Below are 20117 nucleotides of genomic sequence, written 5' to 3' on the forward strand. Positions count from 1 at the left end.
GGTTAGGATTGCTTTTTACTGGGAACCAAATTATCTACAGAGGTCTCATTAACTTGAAAACAAACGGATCAAATAATTAAAATTGGTAGAAACACTAAATAAAGCAAAAATCAATGTTTCAACATGGCATGGACACAGAATGTTGAGAGGGGCTGTTTGCTCAGCTTGTTTCTCTGTTTACTTTAAGATCCAGACGTCTTGATGACAAAAGTCTTTCATCTGGTTTAAGATTATAGTTATAACGTTATAAAAAGTGATGGTAACGTGACATGAAACATTAAGAAAGTAGTCTGCAGAAAATGTTTTAATGTCTGGCCATCTAGAAGGCAACCGGCGTTAGCGGAAAACACAGTGGATTTGTTGTACCTAAATGTGACAGCAAACAACAGGAAGAAATAACAAATAGCTTTGGTGACTTAAATGATTTCAGATGACATGTTTCCTCTTAGCGTTGTCTGGGGAGTGGAGTTGTCATGGAACCTGAATACACCGTGCCTTCACAGAAGACCATTACCAGCCAGAGGCTGCAGCTCTAAAAAAGAGCTTCACGAAAGCCAACAAAGTAGCAATAACAACTGCTGCATGGACAACTCTAACATCAGAATTTTATGTCACTGTCACCTGCCGTTACATGGATGGTGACCAAAACATTTCCAGTTCATTTCCAGAGACACACTGCTGAGAACATCGCCGCTAGTCTGAGGTGCGTTGTTGATGAGTGGGGCCTGGGAGGTAAAATTAGTGCATCTGGACAATTTATACACTCTTATGTGATGACATCACGACTAATCAACTGAAATTGGCTTGATTGCTTGACTTCAGAAAGTAATTGAAATGCCCATCCCTACCCAAGACCATACACATCTAAGAAGAAAAAGTTTTCTTACCCAGTTCATCCCCAGAGGAGAAGATGGCAGAGCCCAAGCGAGAGTTATAGTGGGAGTTGGCAAAGGCTGTAAAATTGTTCTGCAGTCGGCGGTGTCGTAGGTAGAGTGCCACCAAGCTGCCACACACTCCGAGTAGCAGCAGGAAGAGAATAGGAACTACCACTGCTGCCATGTCCCCTGAGTGGCCCTCACTGTGAGAGGCATCACTTGCTCCTGAACGGGTGGAAAGCAATATTTACAGCATGAACAGCAATAGAAAATCAAGTTCTTAACTCATAGTATTTACTGCACAAACACTTTTACCTGCTGTCAGCTGGTTATAGAGTAGTAGAGCAGGTTCCCCACAAAGCTGACCGCTGAGCAGGCAGCGGGCCTGCACAGAGAAAGTGTAGTTGTGTCCCAACAGCAGACTGCTGATGCGGAAATAGGTCTCTGTGGTGTTTCCCAGGTAGGACGTCTGGTTGGTCACACTGTCATGTACATGCACTTCATACCCCTGTGGACAGCATGCCAAGAAGGTCCATTGAGGATAATAAGAACACAAATGTACAGGCCATAAAAGAGACAAGAGATGCTTCTTTATTAACACACTATGTTTGTACCACTGCACTTGCTGAATAAATCTGAACACCAACAATCTTACAAAAGATTTCGTTTTTGTCACAATTATACAACAAACTCTCCTACAAGTTTAAGGCCTTGAGAATTTCTTCAAATATAGTATTATTATTACATATCAAGTACCTGTACCTAACTCTCTATGCAAAGTTAGAAGAAGAGGTTGTAATTTTGCAAAGTGGAAGATTTTGGTCAGGGGTGTCTCACCCTGCTCTCATTGAAGCCCTTCTCTCTGACAGCCAGACTCTTCCAAAAGAGGAATACATGGTCTTTCTCTGTCAAAATCTTTAGGGCCTCAGGAGCTGGAAGAGGAACTACAGCAGAGAAGAAAATACTTCTGTAAGCTACATATTTGAAAGATATAAGCCTGCAGCACAGTTAGAAATATTACATACTGTACCATGGAATGTATTATGGTATTTAGAAAACCATAATCAGTTTGCAATAATTCACAATTTGAGCAACTATGACAAACCGTCAAACCGATGTTGTAAACAGGGTTGTGAATACTGTTGATTCACGTATCATTACATTTTATGAAAATGTCACAAAATAGTCAAGTTAGGCATCACAGTTACAAACTAAAATTAATGAGATTTAATTTCCTAGACTAACTATCACTTAACTGTTGCAGCAATAGTTGAAACTCCTGGGGCACAGTTTAAAAACAAAGAAATTAACTTCCATAAACTCTATCCATCTGAGTAGTGTGTGTGTAACCTGTGCTTAGAGTGAAGCTGGCCTCCTTGCTCATGTTGCGCAGGCGGACAGAGATGCTGTATCGTCCTCCGGGCTCCAGGCCTTTCAGCAGGTACTCCACAGTATTGTTCTGCGTGGTCAGCTTGTAATCCCGCTCACTTTTACGAATGACATCCCGCACATGGATCGCATATGTCTGCAGATACAGGAAGACACAGATGCATACCATTTGAACAGTGGCCTTAACAGGCCCAAGCGATGAGATGGCGACAAGTAGGATAAGTTTCCTTATATCTGCAGTCTATGTTTTCCCCAACCAGTGGCTTCATCAATCAGAATCAGAATCAGAATCCTTTTATTTATTTTTTTAAATTTTTTTATTTTGGATTTTTTAGCCTTTATTTATCTACCCAAATCGGGAGTCTAGCCGGGGACTCGCTGCTCAGCGCACTGAGGCCCATGTGGTATGCGCCCTTACCATTCGGCTATGGGATGCCCCCAACCTTTATTAATCCCTTGTGTGAAATTGTTGCATTGCAGTGCTCCATTTAACAAGTAAAGGTAAATAAAAAGGAATAAAATAACATAACAATGAGATAGAAATAAAATAAAATAGTGATATAACCCAATCTTCAAAATATAAAGAAATGAAGAAATATATCCCTTCAAAATGGACACTATATATATTGTTAATATTTAAAAACATTTAAGTTATTTAAATTGTGCAGGTAAAATTATATACAGAATAGATATGATTTGAGTTTATTGCACATGTGTGAAGAAAAAGTCTCCTAAGACAGGCTGAATCTTAGAGATGAACTGGTTGATTGGCACCGGCAGGAATGATTTCCTTTGGCGCTCTGTGGTGCATCGTGGGGTCTGTCTGTCAGTCTGTGGCTGAATGTATTTCTTCGGCTGACCAATACATCATGGAGAGGGTGTGGGGGTCGTCCAATATAGTCCTTATCTTGGACAACATTCTTCTCTCTGAAACTACTGTCAGAGAATAGAGCTCCCCTCCCACAATGTGGCTGGCTTTGTGGATGAGCTTATTCAGTCTGTGGCCTCCTTCCCCTCCAGTCCGCTGCCCAAGCACACAACAGCATAAAGGGTGGGCATAGACGCAGCCGAGCAGATAGATGATGGCGTCCTCAACTCCTAGTCAGGGCTGGTAGGCAAAATGGGGGGTCTAGTAGTGGTCTGACCATGGGCCAGAGCTGATCCAGGATGAGTCTTTCCAGGGTCTTCATGATGTGTGACATCAGTGCCACAGGTCTGTAGTCCTTGGACGCAACGTCTTCCACAGCACGGGGACCCTCTGAAGACTCAGGGTCAGGCTCAAGACATGGTGAAGCACTCCACATAGCTGGGGAGGCTTTGAGGACCCTGGGGATCACACCATCCAGACCTGCAGTGGAGTCTTTTCAGCTGTTTCCTGACATGATCAGCAGTGATGTTCAGTGTGGAGGTGACAGGTGGGGTAGGGGTAGAGGTGTTGTGTTGGAGAGTGCAGTCAGCATGGGAGCTGGGGAGGAGGTGTCTTCTTTGTAAGTCTCTGCTGTCTTATCTAGTCCTTCTTCCTCTGCTGTTTCTTTCCCTCTCAGCATCCCCCATGTGTTTTTCTCCAGATTTCAGCTGGAATTTCTGTTGGTCTGACCTCAAGGCTGACCGGCTTCAGGTCGATCTAGAACTCTCCAAATGAGCATATTTAAAAAGGAAAATAAATAGGAAGATAAAACAGAAAAGAAATGGAAAATAGAAATAGAAAGTAGAACTGTTTGAATAGAGAGTTAAGAAAGTCAAGCAGGAGCGATTGCAACAGGCTGCACGTGAGTTGACGCATGCGCACACATCAAGCTCCATCTTGCCCCCTGTACTCAAGACCGGCTACACTAAAGCACATTTTTACACGGTGTAGAGAGAGCCGCTTCCAAGGTTTATGCACCTACAGATACAACAAAGTGGTCAAATACCTGGCAGCAGTCCAGGAAATCAAGAGAGTGGCCGTTTGTGCCTTGCCGAACCAGTGCAGTTCAGCAGATAGCATTTTTCCAGGAAGGACAGAGGAAGATCCCTCCAAGGACCAGAGTTAGACAGCTGGAGGCAGCCTGCGACTAACAAATGTTGGTGAAACAACGGCCAACAGTCACATCAGAACCAACTTGAAGTCAGACATGGTCTAGTGTTGTGGTCCAGTTGTCAACTGATATTGAGCTTGCAATGAAAGCAGTGAGGTTGGAGAGCAAAGATATGTTCCAGTAGGTTTGATGTCAGGGCCTTGTAGCAGCATCTACTGTAAGGCTGTCGAGGGTAGCATCAGGGGTGGCAGAGCACAGCAGCTAATGGCTCTGGCTAAGGAGAAACAACCCAAGCTGCCCCCCCGCCCCCGCACGCACACGCACACACGCACACACACACACACACACACACACACACACACACACACACACACCCCCAACCCCCTGGGAAGGGAACAAGGGAACAAGTACAGGGAAGAATCACACCTGCTTCTACAGAGTAAAAACATCTGCAAATATACAGGTTCAAGTCTGTTAGATTGAAGACCTGTAAAATATCCTGATGCTGGGTTAAAGGCACCTGTCACCACAGGTATGAATATCATCATTTGCATAACTGATTCTCAAAAGGATCAAATCATTCAATTGTTTCTCAAAATCTCTTAAGGTATCATAACACACTCTCCTGATTATATTCTTGATACCTATCATCATGTATTTATCATCACAGTAACATAAGACCATTTTGTACCAAAGGTGTGTTTGGGGCGTCGTAAGGTGGCTGCCATTTCAGTGTGGCCTGCGTTTTCTCCACTTGCACACGATGGAGGTTCCTCGGTGGCAGCCTCTCATTGGGAATCATTTTCACCACAGCATAGTCAGAGGGAGGACCCATGAAGGGAGAAACTACACGCACCTGAGGACAAACAACAAGTCATGATGGTAAAGTATCAGTTTGTTGATAAAATCAAACATTAAAAAAAAACACTTGCTGTCTTCAATCACCTCAATAGTGGCTTTCAGTTCCAAAATTATGTTTCCCCCATATTACACACATGCAAACATGTATGGAAAGCACTTCAGTTAAAACTGTCTCCCATGAATCAAACCGCAATAAAGTGCATGAATTAACATTCTTTTTTCACTACCGTAGTCTTGACTGTTCCCTTTTACTCTCACATCATACAGGTTATGGCAGAGCTGCTGAGCAGATCACAGTTCCCTTTTGCATCCAATTGCGGTGGTGCTTTGTTCAGTATGAGCAGATACTCAAATATTACGATTAAGGACAAAAGAACTGGATCAAGACTTCCAGACTTGAAGACATTATGTGTTAAGTGAAATAGTCTGTAAAGATAAAGTTGTGAAGTTGTCCAGATCTCAACAAGACTCACCAGGAAGAGATACTGTTCATCACTGTCCACTGTTACTGTGAGGCTGAGAGAAGAGGTGTGGACCACTCGAGGACTCCGATATAGATCCAGGAAGGAGGTGGCATAAAACACACCATACATCTACACATAAACACACATACCACCAATAAAACAAAGTGAGCTTTGTAGTTGGGACACCTTTCTTCTCCAAATACCACTGGAGATAAGGTGGTTGATGAATGTTATAAGGTTAAAGTTTAGTAACCAACATTCTCCAACCCCAAAGAGTCCAGTGTTTTGTCATGATCACAAAATTAACAGGGGACGCAAACACTCTTTAAGATCTTTTGGGGTTGAACCTGGCTGTGAATTTCACAAAGAGGAAAAGATCAGATAAAGTGTCAAATTGGACACATACTGATCTAGACACAAACTGATGAATGACAGTATGCTGTTTATCTTTCCCTCTCTCCCAAACTTTTATCAATGCTTCAATTATTCAGTTACTTTAATATAGTTGGCTACAATAAATATCCTCATTTATCAACAAGTCGTTGTCTTGTGTTATGTTTTAAAGCAGAAACAAGAGATCCTTGAGTTGAGAACATTGCTACTTCTGGTTATAAAACTGATTAATTTGATTAATATATTTTCCATCAATAAAAGGTGGTGTGCCAATTCCACTAAAATGTGTCTACTCAGTAAAAGGAATCAGTAAAGGGTTCTTTGGTGAGTTTATGGTCCTTAAAGTCACATCAAAGACTCTATCACAGAGATGGAGCATTTTAAGGTTCTACTCTATGTGGAAAAATTTAGCTAAGGGAATATATAAAGAACATAAAGTCCCCATTTTTTTGGCCCAGGTTAGATATGAGTTGTTTTCTTTCTCAGGCTGTTTCATGTTAATAATTGTTAGTTTTTTTGTCACAATTACAGCTGGAGTGGAGCCTATCCCAGCTGACATTAGGTCAGAGGCAGGGTACACCCTGTACAGATCACCAGTCCATCGCAGGGCTGACACATACAGACAAACAACTCTTCACACGCACATTCACACCTAGAGTCAATTTAGAGTCACCAATTAAGTTTACTTGCATGTCTTTGGACTGTGGGAGGAAGCCGGAGTACCCAGAGAGAATACTTGTAACTAGGGATGCACCAATACCGATACCAGTATTGGGTATCTGTCTGATACCCTGTTCCTGTACTGGTACTCGTATTCATAAAAGTGTCCTGATACCACAGCACCCGATACCACTTCACAGCAGCATGATGTTCAGTTGGGCGGTCAGGTGCTAACTGAGAGCAAGGAGGAGCAATGTCTGCGTTGTGGATGATGGTGACAAAAGTAAAGCGGACTGCAAATTATGCTCTGCAAAGTTGTCAAGAAGAGGGACGAAAGCGAGTACTTTCAACACAAACATCTAGAAAACAGCATTAGTGTGGAAAGTAAAAGGCTTTTTAGCTCAGTGTCCCACATTGTAGATGAAAACTGAAACAGAATAACAGCTGATAATGCAGAGAAACTGCTTTTCATAAAAAAAAACCTGCCCCTCACTTTTTCAAAGTAGACTTAGTTCCCACAGACAGATGTTGCTGATTACATGATAATGCCTTAGTTACTCTGCCACAGTTTTATGCTGGTACAGTTATATTTCAAGTGAAATATGTGGCAAGGCTGTTTGTTAAAAAAAAAAGATGCAGTTGAATACTAAAATGTCAATAACAGTACTTTAACAGTACTTCTATTTGAGTAAAATGTGTGCCAATGCCATATATCATGGAATGTTCAAATGTCAGTCACAGCAATTTCTTACAGCCAGAGAATGAAACAATATCTGATGAAAATAATACACATTTTCAAGTAAATGTGCGAAGTGTATCTGTGCATCCCTACTTGTAACATATGTTTTTCATTTAATTAAAACACAGTAAATGCATAAATAAACAATATGTGCATAGACATATAACAATATGTGTTGTATCTCACCTTTTATGGGTCGATTGGTTTATATTTAGGCATGTTAAAGCTTCCACAATTTTGTTTGAATGTTTCACTGTAGCGCATGCATATGACATAAAGAACAAGTACAAACTATGTACTAGTTTTCTATGCTGTAAGATACAGTATGTCTATAAGACAAATAAAATTCAAAATTTGCTGTCATGTCACCCAGGAGTCACTGGCATCATTTGAGATCTGTAGTGTGTATCTCTGGTGTGTGTTGTACCTGTGCAGGAGGTCCACTGGTGGTCCAGCTGCAGTCCACAGCTGTCTGGTTCAGAGCTCTGGCTTTGAGGAGGGGTCTCTCTGGCTGGGTGCTGGCAGTCTGATGATGGGACAGGGCAGTTGGACTGTCTCCTATATTGGTGTGAGCCCATACAGCCACCTCATACACTGTTCCTGCTGTCAGGTTTGTAGCTGGACACAGACAGAACACATTGCGGTCTGGACTGAAATGATGATCTGTGGTAGTTTCAGATATATAAATGACTGTGTCACTTGAATTTGGAGAGGACAAATACCTAGACAAAGACACATCACCAATAAACTATACCTTTAAGAATCCCCTCTCTGACTGTGTAGTTTTTGCTCTCCTTGACATGTTTGTCAAACTGCCAGGAAAGAATCACAATGTACTGTTTCACCTTAAAGAAACACAGGAGACACATCAGTCACATTTTTGTAGATACAGACAGAACACAGTATTTTTGGTTGGCAAACTTAAGAGGTGTTTTAAAGAGAGACTCTTACAGTGTACTGGGAGTTTAAGCTGAATGAAAGACTCATGGAGTCAGTGGTGATGCTGTCCGCAATCACAGAGGGAGGAGGCAGAGCTGCAGCAGAGAACAGCAAGACAAAGTAGAATTTAACTGTTAAACTGTTTTTATTACTTTTTAAATTACTTATTATTCTCATTATTCTTGTTTTTTTATTTTTAGCACAATCTGGTTGTTTCTTCAGAGGCAGAGGTCTAACTGATGACAGCTTTATTTAGTCAAAAAATGTAAACTTAATTAAATTTTGTTGCTGCCCTTCACATTATAATCCTTCAAGATTTTCAGTCCTCTTCTTCCAAAGATGGCATTTTTGTGTGACACATCTGGAGGATGAGCTAAGTTTTATTAATGGTGGCTTCCATCCATCCAGTATCTATAGAGCATATTGTTAAGGGTCGTGGGGGGGCTGGAGCCTATCCCTGTAGACATTGGGTGGGGCACCAGGCTGCCAGTCCATTGCAGGGCCAACACATATAGACAAACAACCATTCACACTCACATTCACAGGAAATTTTAAGTCACAAGTTAACCTGCATGTCTTTGGACTGTGGGAGGAAGCTGGAGAGAAGCCACGCAGGCACAGGGAGAACATGCAAACTCCACACAGAAAAGCCCCAGGCTTTTACCTTCAAATAATCTGCTGGGCTAATATGTCAAAAATACATACTTGTGAAAACTTTACATCATATTTATCAGTCACATAAAAGCTTGTTATTTTTTGTCTTCCTAATTTTACTTGACACAGTGGTTGAAAACAATTTTACTGTCCCTCCCTGCAATGCAATGGTCTGTCATGTTAAAGTAAGGACAAAAATCTGACATAAAGTATGTTCAGAGCATCCTTATAGTAAAATATGCACCAAGTGGGGACCAGCTACTCAAAAAAATCTATGAATTGCTGAGGAATGTGTCAATCATGCTGCACCTGCAGCTGCCTCCCTCCCTGCCATGTATACTTCTGAAAGATAAGTTTAGCATTAATTGCTCTTTAGTCATTACCTAAGTTGTTGATTCTGCTGATGATATATAATGTGATTGCACATTTGATGTGTGTGTTGTCATTCACATGACTAAGTAGTGTATAGGAGAGATTTGCACTGGCATTATTTAGTCTGAGCAGCTGAAATTTGATTATTTGGCTGTATTACTCTGCTTTAAAGAATCTGGAACCAGGTTATTTGCATTATTATGCAGACCTGTGTTTTGGATTATTTGTATATGGACCCACAAAATGCATGCATATAGTCTCATGGCATGCTTTATTATTGTTGACACTGCTAGATTGGCAGTAGACTATTTGTGTTATTATATTGATCTTTTTGTGTTGTTGCAACAATGGTACGTTGCAAATAGAGAGGCGGCAGATTTTTTTTTCATTTAGAGTGGCAGGCGTGCATTTGCATCATAAAAAACAATCATTAAATAAGGAGTTTATCTATTTCCTATTGACAAATTCAAAGCAGTAACGTTGGGAATGATAGCAGATCTCTACTATAATTGAATTAATTGAAGTTGTGTGTGTTCACAGTCAGGCTAAGAGCCTTTGGAGATCATCTTGTCCCAGGCACCAGCAACACACATGCCGGGTCTGAACGCTGGTATATTTACAAGCACAGCACACCTGCACAACCTAAAATACTTATTTAACACCACTAGCTGACAGTGTTGGAAAGTCTTTCAAACTAGAGTGTTGGACATTGTGGGGAAGACCATCTTACCTTTCTCTGGAGTGATGGATTTAACCTCTGTCCAGTTCCCCACACCTCGACTGGTCACTGCAGCCACCTGACAAACATCATCACCTTTTTATACATACTATACATTATATCATAACTGTATTGATCATAATCTGTATTAATCACCTTTTTACCGTGGGGTGTGTGACTACATGATCAGAGTCAATTGTAGATGTGAGCAGTGCATGTGCCATTTTACCACAGCTGATTTGCATGTGAAGACAGAAACCAGAGACAGAAACCGATAAGAAATGAAGATGAGCGCACCGATTTGTGTGTGAAGCCTGAGCCCAAGAAGAGATGACATGAAATTTTAAATGAATGACATGAAAAAAAAAATTACATTAACAAAATGAAATGAAGAATTAAGTGAAATTGTAAATGAAAAATCCAATCCTGTTGCTTTCCAGACTGTTAGAAGAACCTATACTTTGCTTTAACTACAATATCCAATGATTTGCTAAATTGCAAAATACTGTTGAAAAGTAGTAGAAAGTAGTTGTCCAAGAGATTACATGCCACGAACTGCTTATACTCAAACTGTATGTGCAACTCACATTTACAGTTGACTCAGATCATGTGACAGGGTGGTACATGAAATTGTGTATGTGTGACTTACCCTGAACTTGTACAGAGTGTCTGGCTGCAGCTGCTTCACCTCAGTACTGGTTGTGGTGCATCTCTGTGATGTCCAATCAAGACTTCCATGCTCACTGTATTCAATCTGATATGAAACACACATATACACACAAACACACACACTTAGACTTAGACTTAGACAGACTTTATTGATCCCTTTGGGATGACTCCCTCGGGGAAATTACGTTCACATGTTTGTTTAGCTAAACTGAACTAACTTCCATTCACTGTGGACAGCCTAACCCCTTCCTTAACCTTTACCATAACCAATTCACACCTAACCGTAGCCCAACCTCGATTCACACCTTAACCAGGACCTTAGAAATTACATTTTGTCTCATTAGGACCAGGTCGGTGTTTATACTGGAAAAGATTCCAAAAACAAAAACAGACATGCACATATGTACTGAAACATACAGACATCTAAGGCATATTAAATTTCTAATCCATATATTCAATGCAAGACAGAGTGAAAAAGAGCTGGTTGTAATATTACTACCTACCTACACATTATGAAAATTAAATGTGATATGTGGAATAATTATCAAACAAATGTGGTTAAGATAACTTTGTTGCTTCCTGAAGGATTAACATCCATAAAGTGACTTCTCTCTCTTCAAACCATTGCCATCAACAATCTGAGAGTGTAGATCGTACCAGAGAAAAACCAAACTAATTTAAATAGTTTTTTTTTTTTCACAAAGAATGAGGAATACAGTATAGAGGTTGGTAGGTCAGTCGGTCTTGCTGTTAGTTTCATTAGTTTTAGTAAATATACTGGTTAAAAACTGAAATGTGAAGCAGTTTCATGGAGAGAAAAAGGATTTACAATGTATTCCCTGATGAGGCCATGTCCTTTGTCAGGTGGGCTCCAGGAGACCTCCACTGTCCCATCCTCACCGTTATCACAAGACAGCTGCAGGTTCCTGGGAGGGTCAGGCACTGCGGCACATAAAGATACAGAAACACACATTCACTCTTCATTATGTATCTATTGGAAAATGCAATTAATGCTTTGATGTGTCTTTTTCCCTGTCAGTAAAAGTATGATATGTACTTGTTTGTTTATTTGAGACAGCTAAAAGAACTTTAAAAAAAAAAAATCTAATTTATGTTATAGATAAGCATAATTAAGCATAATTTGACAAATATTGATTGCTGCAAACTAAAAATGGGTGGCAGACCTACACTAGCTAGTTAACTGGAGACGATAGTTAGTAGCAGAAGCTACTCAAAAATTAAAAGTCGATTTTTCTTAAAACAAAGAATTTTTAATTCATCTTGCATAGCAGTTAACTGGATGCACATGAGTAGCAATCACACACTGTGGAGTAGAGTTTCCTTAACAGTTATACGACCATTCTGTCAGTTACTAGCAATAAAACAATTACTTACCAGTAATTATGTTTTAGTAGAGGTTAAATGAAAACACTGAGTATGATTAATTATAATGACAGTAGACAAACTTCCTGTACTGTAATGTAATACTCACCACCTTCTGGGGTCCTGACTGTGATCACTTCGTTGGTCTTGTGCAGCTTACTGAGACACTGAGTGAGCACCTTTACATGATAGGTGGTGTCTGGTTTCAGAACTTTCAGTTTGTAGCTGGTCTTGTTGCTGTGAGTGTCCATGATGTTCCACTGCTGCGTGCCCACGAGCCTGAAGAAAATAACAACAGATAAGGCATCGGGTCGACATATGGCACTGTGCAGAGAGCCTTGCCTGATGACTGCAGACAAATCCATCAGGTGTACAGTTCTAGGTGATTGGTGGCAGAGAGGAATTCACCTGTAATAGATGAGGAAGTAGCAGGAGTCCAGGGGAAGATTCTTGGGACGAGACCAGGTCAGAGTAATGGCACCTGAAACATCTGGTGTCCACTGGAGGTTCTGGACTTTATAGGCCAAGGTATCCACTGGGAGAGGGAGAGAGAGAAAGAGAGAGAAAGAGAGAGAAAGAGAGAGAGAGAGAGAGAGAGAGAGAGAGACAGAAAAGGAGGGTGGGGTGTTGGCTCATGTATACAGCCCAAGTGTACACTATCTACCAGCAGGTGGCAACACTGCACTGCTATTAAACCACAGTGTGTGTTGAGAGCTTCACTAGCATGACTAACATTTATTGAAACAGTTTCACTGGTTCTAATTAATAATTCTAATGAATTTGTATCAGTAAAAGAAGTGTGGACTTACATGTGCAGTTGTCTTCGTCACTGTGGTCGGAGCAGTCCAGAAAGCCGTCACACCTCTCACTGTCCAGCACACAGGCTTCACCATCAATACAGCGAGTCCCATTCATACAGAACAGAGGCCCATGGGTGGCTGAACAGTCATGGCAGGTGAAACACATCAGTCAAACACATATTATTGTTAATGCATCTGCATCTGTAATGCTAGACTTTACAGTTGCAAAAAAATGTGTGAAGCCTTTGAATTATCAGGTTTTCTGCATTAATTTTTGAATAAAATCTGATAAAATGTGACAAGTCACAAGTACAAACAAACAAAGTGCTTTCGCTAATAACACATTTAGTTGCAATTGTTCATGTCTATAGTGAACACACCCATGAAACGTTCACATTGCTGGTGGAAAAAGTAACTGAACCCATGGATTTAATACTTGGTCGAATGTCCTTTATCAGCAATAACCTCAACAAGTGCTGTCTGTGGGAATTTTGGACAATTCCTCTTACAGAACTACGTCAGGTCAGTCACATTCTTAGGATGTCTGTTGTGAACGGCTCTCTTGATGTCACTCCACACACCTCTACTAGGTTAAGGTCTGGGCTCTGACCAGACAACTGCAAAAGGCAGATTTTCTTTGTTTGAAGTCATTCTCTAGTAAATTCACTTTATGTTTAGGGTCATTGTCCTGCTGCATCAGCCAACTTCTATTGAGTTTCACCTGGCAGACAGCCACCCTGACACAATCCTGTAAGATACGTTGATAAATGTAGGAATTCATTTTGCCCTCAATGATGGGAAGCTATCCAGACCCTGTGGCCTCCTCCCTACTTAACCTTTGGGATGATGTTTTCATTTTTATTCAAGAATTAAAGAAGTTTATTGTCACATACACAGCAAAAACACAGTGGTTACACTGAGCAATGAAATTCTTACTTTACGAGTTCCATTCACACAACTAAAATAAACAACTAAACTAAACTAAAACAAAAGAATAAATAAATTAATTCAGAAATAAAATAAAGCAAGTACTATGTAAAAAAGGGTATGGTGTATCAAGATAAAAGGTGCAATTAGTTGTGCAATACTGTCACAGTGGTAAGACATTCAGAAATATGTGCAAATATTGTTTTAAGCCATACATAGTGCTGCATGCTCTTCCCAAACAATTCAGCCTTAGCTTCATCAGTTCACGAAATACTTTCCCATTTTTATTGTGAAGCATCAAGGAGTTTTTTGAAGCTGCATGCAGTATTGTGTCCACAGCAGGCCAAAAAAAGAGAGAGAGAAAGCTACGTATCCTGAAGGTATGCAGCTGTGGACTGATGACTCCTGCTCTTCAGCTTTGTGCAAATCAACTATTCTTGATTGGAAATCCTCTGGGGTCTCTTTTTTGTAGCGTATTTTTCATATTAGCATGTTCTTCTTGTGAATAGCAAACTAAAAAAGTTTGTGTTTTTTGTGCGTGTTTTTTACAAGTCAAAGTAGCTCTAAACCACACCTCCAACCTGGTTTCATTGTCTGAGGTTTGCTAACTCCTGACTCTTGTTGATGTAATTAGCTGAGGGGTTCACATACTTTTTGCAACCTACACTGAATGTTTCAATGATGTGTTCAATATGGACAAAAACTATACAACTTTGTGTGTTATTCATTAAAATAGATTGCTGATGTATGTTTGTTCGTAATTGTAACTTAGATTAAGATCTGACCATATTCTTAAACAAATGTACACATACAAGCAGATATTTCTAAAGCATTAACTTACTTTTTCTTGCCTCTGCAACTTCATTTGTAAGCAAAATGGTGAATAAAATTTGAACCCAGAGCTTCTGCACAACACAAACCTTAGCTTATGCTGCAAGTAACAGTAATATTCTGTCCCATAAATTTTTAATATATAAAACATTATGTCAGTTTTTCATTCTCTCATATGCTTGTGTTTGTTTGTGATGGTATTACAGGTGAAACTCACGGCAGTGAACTTCATCTGAGCTGTCCTGGCAGTGGAGCTGTCCATCGCAGCGCTGCCAGTCAGGGATGCAGTGGGGGGGCTGGCGACACAGGAACTGACCCCGACTGCAGCGACCAGGGGAGGGTGGGAGAGGAGGGGCCTGGGTGGGTACTGGAGCCATGGTAACAGAGCGGTTGACTGCTATCAGAGAAACAAAAAAGGACAGATGTGTGGGTATAAACATTTTAATGAATTAATTTCTTTATTTTTCTTTTATTTGGTTTAATTAAGCTGCTAAAATGAACATCCCAATAGATAAATTCTTAAAGAAAACACAAAAATAGGCCTTGCAGAAACATGACATTGATAATGTTGCTGTTATGGGGGCCATAGTATGGGTGGGAGATGCTGTTCTGTTGTTATATATTACAAGGGTACATCTGGATAATTTTACCTGTGGGACATCCAAGCTCATCGCTGCCATCAGGACAGTCAGTGTAGCCATCACACACCCAAGTATTGATGATACAAGCTCCAGAGCCACAGTGGAAGCGGTTGGGTGCACAGGTAGAGGGACCAGGGGCCACAGTGTGAGGAGTAGCACCACCTACAAGGAGGAGATTCAAGTTAAATGACTGAAATACAGCAGTCAGTGGGGTCCAAAAGTTTTAAGACAAATACTGTAAAATGTATAATACGGCTATACACTGATCAGCCACAGTCCCTTCCTAGCTGCCAAAACAGCTCTGACCCATCAAGACATGGATTCCACAAGACCTCTGAGGGTGTCCTGTGGTATCTGGCACCAAATCAACACCTTCAATTCTTTGTCATTCCTTAACAATTTTTGCACCCTCTTCTATTGCTCTATGGTCAAGTCCTGACACATGTCCATTGCAGGTGATTTCAGTGGTGGACAGGGGTCAGAGGTCAGCATAGGCACTCTGTTCAGTCTAAGGCTATGCAGCTCCATATGCAGCAAGCTTAAGCTTGCCCTAACTATTCAAATGCTGCCTTATAAATCCCACCTCTTCACTGGTGCTTGTGCAACTAGATAATCAACCTTATTCACTTGCCAGTGGTGTAAATACTGTGGCTGGTCAGTGTAAATATACAGCATAAAATTAATACATGTATTCAGTAAAATTTAGATCCGTGTTCACAGGTATAGTGCAAAATGTATTTTTGTACGTATATAAGCTTGTTAAAACAAATTGTGTGATTCTGTAGATAAAAGAGGAGATGGGGGACAGCATTTGATAATGTCCACATTAGGCGAGAGCTGTTGTATTTATATGGTGTGCTGTAACAGATTACAAACAAGTTTGTTATTGTTAGGGTTAGGATTATCCTTATTACAGAACTATGTACCTGTACACTGGGCCTCGTCAGACCAGTCACCACAGTCATCCTCCCCATCACACTTCCACCACGTGGGAATACAGCGTCCATTTTTACACTCATACTGGAAATACCTAGAGCAGCCTGGAACCTCAGTGGGAGCAGCTGCAACACACAGAGCAAACGTTAATATCAGATCTGTCAACGTAACTGTACTTCCCCACTTTTCAAAAAAGTCAGCTGAACAAAATAGTGTATTTTATCTTTTATTATTATTGTTTTGGGTTACTTAACCTTTATTAGATAGGACAGTATAGAGATACAGGAAACAGGGAGAGAGAGTAGGGGAATGACATGCAGCAAGCGTCCGACACGATCAGGAGTCGGACTCTTGCTGCATGAAGGAGTATACTGGATGAGTATACTGGATGTATACTGGGTGTCCTCAGATTATTTGTGCATTTTTTCCTCCTCACCACAGTTGGCTTCATCAGAGTAATCCCCACAGTCGTCCATGCCGTCACACTTCCACTCCAGGCTCACACACACTCCATTGGCACATTGGAAAGTGTACGCGTCACACACTTTGCCAAATTCAGACGGTGTGGCTAACAGAAAACCCACAAGCATATTTGATTACTCTTTGAAATTCATTATCTCTAGGTGACAAAATTGGTGCGCTACAACAGCATAATAATAACAGGGCACAGATAAATAGAGATTGTATCATATAATGAGACAAATGACAATATTGGATGGAAACATTTGAGAGATTAATACGAAAAAAAAAACAGTTGTGTCTAAAAGCACACAAGTAAAAATCAATGAATAAAAATGTATTAATATATTCATGAAAATGATCAAATACTGGCAAAGAGAATACATTCTATTGTATCTGTTTCAACCAATACAGGTACAATACAATATAGAAACTTTGGGGGAGAGTAAGGGACCATGCACTGAAACAAAGTAAATGGTTCTGACGGCTAGGAGCTGAACCAGGGACCTGTTGCTCAAAGTGTATGCACCCATGTGATATGTCCCCTAACCACTAGGCCACTGGGTCACCCCACAGATTTGGATCTTGTCCCTCATTTCGAGGCAATGAATGAGTTCTTTCGAGAATTTTCTGAGGATCATTAAGTGCTACAGCAAGCTGTTAAAGGATTAGAGTATTCCTCACCACATCCAGCATACTCTGCATCCTCATCAGATCCATCTTCACAGTGTTTGATCCCATCACAAACCAAGGACTGAAATAGACACTGGGCTCGGTTCTTGCACACAAACTCCATGTAGCGAGTACACAAGGGGTCTGTGGGTGAAAGAAACAAACAAACATGCAACATAACTCATCAGCAGACAGCGCTTGAAATACTATTTATATTAATTTTTCATCTAACCTGTTGGACAGACTGCTGAAAGCTGATTTTCTTCTAACTGATGATCATTCACTCCCCTACCTTATATTTGCCACTGCACTCATTCAGTTCTGTATCTTATAATTTCTGTTCTGCTAAAACATGAGTTTTCATGGTCTGACACTCTGGGCACCCTCTCAGACAAAACTAAGATAACTGCGCCAACCCTACTGCCTGTATTTGTTTTGGCAAGCTGGCACCATTAAATGAATGCCAAATTAGCTGTTAGCTGTTCCTGTATTCTTTATACCCATGGATATCCAGAAAACTTTCAGTGGAATACTTTAACACAAGAAAAATTTAACACATGATGACTCTCAGGTAAGTTTTAGGGTTATACGGAGCGCTTTGATTTTAATGACTTCGGCTGTATAGGCAGTTTTAGGGCTGTATGAGGTCTTCTCAAAAAGTGTATGTCACACTGTGTGACTGAAAAATGTATACGTATTTAGATTCAATTGATACACATACAGAGACCATAATTATACACAACATATATGTATATATGCAGCATTTCTGTGTTTAGATTTTAGTTGTTGAGTTATGACTCAGAGAAAGAGTATGATTTTTGACAAAAACTATGCCTGAAACCTTGTGTCTCTCTCACCCCAGGGGTGTGTGTGTCTGTGGTAAACAAATAGGATTGCTCACCACAGTTGTGCTCATCAGTGCCATCTGGACACTCCTGGATGCCATTGCAGTGGACGGTGGCTGGCAGGCAGGTGTCATTGGAGCAGAGGAAGCCTTTACACCGAGTTCCCTCTAGAGACACACAACACAATATAAATAAATATTACTGGTGACAAAGAACCATAGGCATTTATAACTGATACAGTAGAAATTGCTATTGTATTTCTGGGTCTATGTTTGACATTGAATATCCTAAAATATTTAAGCAGAACCTAAAAGTTCACTGAAATACAGGAGAATAGAAAATCAAGCTTAAAAAAGATTGCATCAGACACTGCTCATATATGCTCAGCTTGAAGATTTTTTGGTTTATCTAGCTAAAACTAATGCATTCTAATACAGCAGTCCTGCAAAAAAAAAAAAAAAATCAGCTTGTGCTGAAATATTTATTTTCTGTTGAAAATGTTGTAGAGAGATGTTGATTCAACTTTACAGTTCAACAGCCCCACAAACTACATCCTCCAAAAGTGTTACACAGATGAATCAACACCTCTCTTAAACTATTTTTATTATTAATTTATTGGTGTTATTTATTGCTGCATTGTTTTTGTTATGTACAGGTAATAACCTATCAACTGAATGTAGCTTTGTATAAATCTACACATAAATGTAAATCAAGTCAATTCTATAGTACTGATAGTGACATAATACTAATCTGTGGCTCCATAGGGTTTGCATATTTTTTGGTCAGGGTTACTGTCTTCTTTGATTAGACAGACCTATTGTTTTTTATTTCCTTTTAGCCAGCACATTTATATATATTGTGTAAAACAATGAAACAGCATGCACATTACCATGAATTTACATCTGATAAGGTGACTGTAAACAAGATAGCTCAGCACTCTCACTTGGATCGTATTTCCTGCAGGGGTGATTGATTAGGTTACCCTAAATTAAGCAATGGGTTCTAGAAATACATGCCATCAATACATACTTACTGATTTTTGATTTACAGTACAACAACCAATTCCATTTAAGTAAATACCTAATACTAGTATTGACAGGAAACAGCAAACTTCTGTGTGTGTGTACGATTTACCACAATATCTAGGGTCTTCATCTGAGTCATCCTGACAGTCATCGTCACCATCACACATCCAGCGCTGTGGTATACAGTGACCTGTGTGACACTGGAAGCTACTGGCCTCACATGTATGGTGGCCCACTAGGAACAAACACAGAGATTAATAGGCTGAAAGAGATTATAAAGATAACAGTGTTTAAAACCTTTAATATGTAAATAATACTGCTTATCTTTACCATTTGAAATGATATACAAGGCAGTGGATGTTTATCTTGGTGAACGCATAACAGATAATACTGTTTGATTACCGTGATAATAATGGGTTTTCTCATGACTTATACACTAATCAGCCATGATATTTAAACTGCCAAAACAGCTCTGAGGTGCCAGGGTATGGACATGGGACCTCTGGGGGTGTCATGTGGTGTCCAGAACCAGGATACTGGCAGCGTATACTTTGGGTCCTGCGGGGTACAGGGTGGGGTCTCCATGGATCTGGATAGTTTCGAAACAGGTCAATGCCTTGAACTATTTGTCATGTTCCTTGAGCCATTTCTGAGCAGTTTTTTGTGGTGTGGTGGGTGCTTTGTCCTGCTGGGGGAGGCTGCTGCCATTTGGGTGAGCTGTTGCCATGAGGGGATATGATTGGTCTGTAACAATGCTTCAGTGGGTGGTACATGACAAAGTATGAATGCCAGGACCCAAGATTTCCCAGCAGAACATTGCATTGTCACAAGACAATCTGAGTTATTC

At 40.3% G+C, this 20117-nt stretch overlaps 1 protein-coding gene across 4 annotated transcripts in view; it reads right to left on the bottom strand.

Annotated features, from left to right (window-relative positions):
• sorl1 (sortilin-related receptor, L(DLR class) A repeats containing) overlaps positions 1 to 20117 on the bottom strand; it is a 91517-nt gene that overhangs the window by 4669 nt on the left and 66731 nt on the right. The window contains exons 26-47 of one of the 4 annotated variants that reach the window (XM_018700517.2): positions 19380 to 19505; positions 18302 to 18412; positions 17413 to 17544; positions 16706 to 16837; positions 16260 to 16394; positions 15343 to 15495; positions 14910 to 15086; positions 12944 to 13072; positions 12543 to 12669; positions 12244 to 12413; positions 11581 to 11693; positions 10732 to 10836; positions 10095 to 10161; positions 8351 to 8433; positions 8154 to 8244; positions 7827 to 8017; positions 5617 to 5736; positions 4974 to 5138; positions 2226 to 2400; positions 1713 to 1819; positions 1191 to 1383; positions 888 to 1100 (exon numbers count right to left, since the gene is read on the bottom strand). In XM_018700517.2, the coding sequence (XP_018556033.1) occupies positions 888 to 1100; positions 1191 to 1383; positions 1713 to 1819; positions 2226 to 2400; positions 4974 to 5138; positions 5617 to 5736; positions 7827 to 8017; positions 8154 to 8244; positions 8351 to 8433; positions 10095 to 10161; positions 10732 to 10836; positions 11581 to 11693; positions 12244 to 12413; positions 12543 to 12669; positions 12944 to 13072; positions 14910 to 15086; positions 15343 to 15495; positions 16260 to 16394; positions 16706 to 16837; positions 17413 to 17544; positions 18302 to 18412; positions 19380 to 19505 (3015 nt within the window). Of the gene's footprint in view, positions 1 to 887; positions 1101 to 1190; positions 1384 to 1712; positions 1820 to 2225; positions 2401 to 4973; positions 5139 to 5616; positions 5737 to 7826; positions 8045 to 8153; positions 8245 to 8350; positions 8434 to 10094; positions 10162 to 10731; positions 10837 to 11580; positions 11694 to 12243; positions 12414 to 12542; positions 12670 to 12943; positions 13073 to 14909; positions 15090 to 15342; positions 15496 to 16259; positions 16395 to 16705; positions 16838 to 17412; positions 17545 to 18301; positions 18413 to 19379; positions 19506 to 20117 lie in introns of all 4 variants that reach the window. The other 3 variants (XM_018700498.2, XM_018700509.2, XM_018700489.2) reach the window with 3 other exon arrangements.

This window comes from Lates calcarifer, linkage group LG21 (assembly GCF_001640805.2).
Source record: "Lates calcarifer isolate ASB-BC8 linkage group LG21, TLL_Latcal_v3, whole genome shotgun sequence".
In the NCBI taxonomy this organism is placed as follows: Eukaryota; Metazoa; Chordata; class Actinopteri; family Centropomidae; genus Lates; species Lates calcarifer.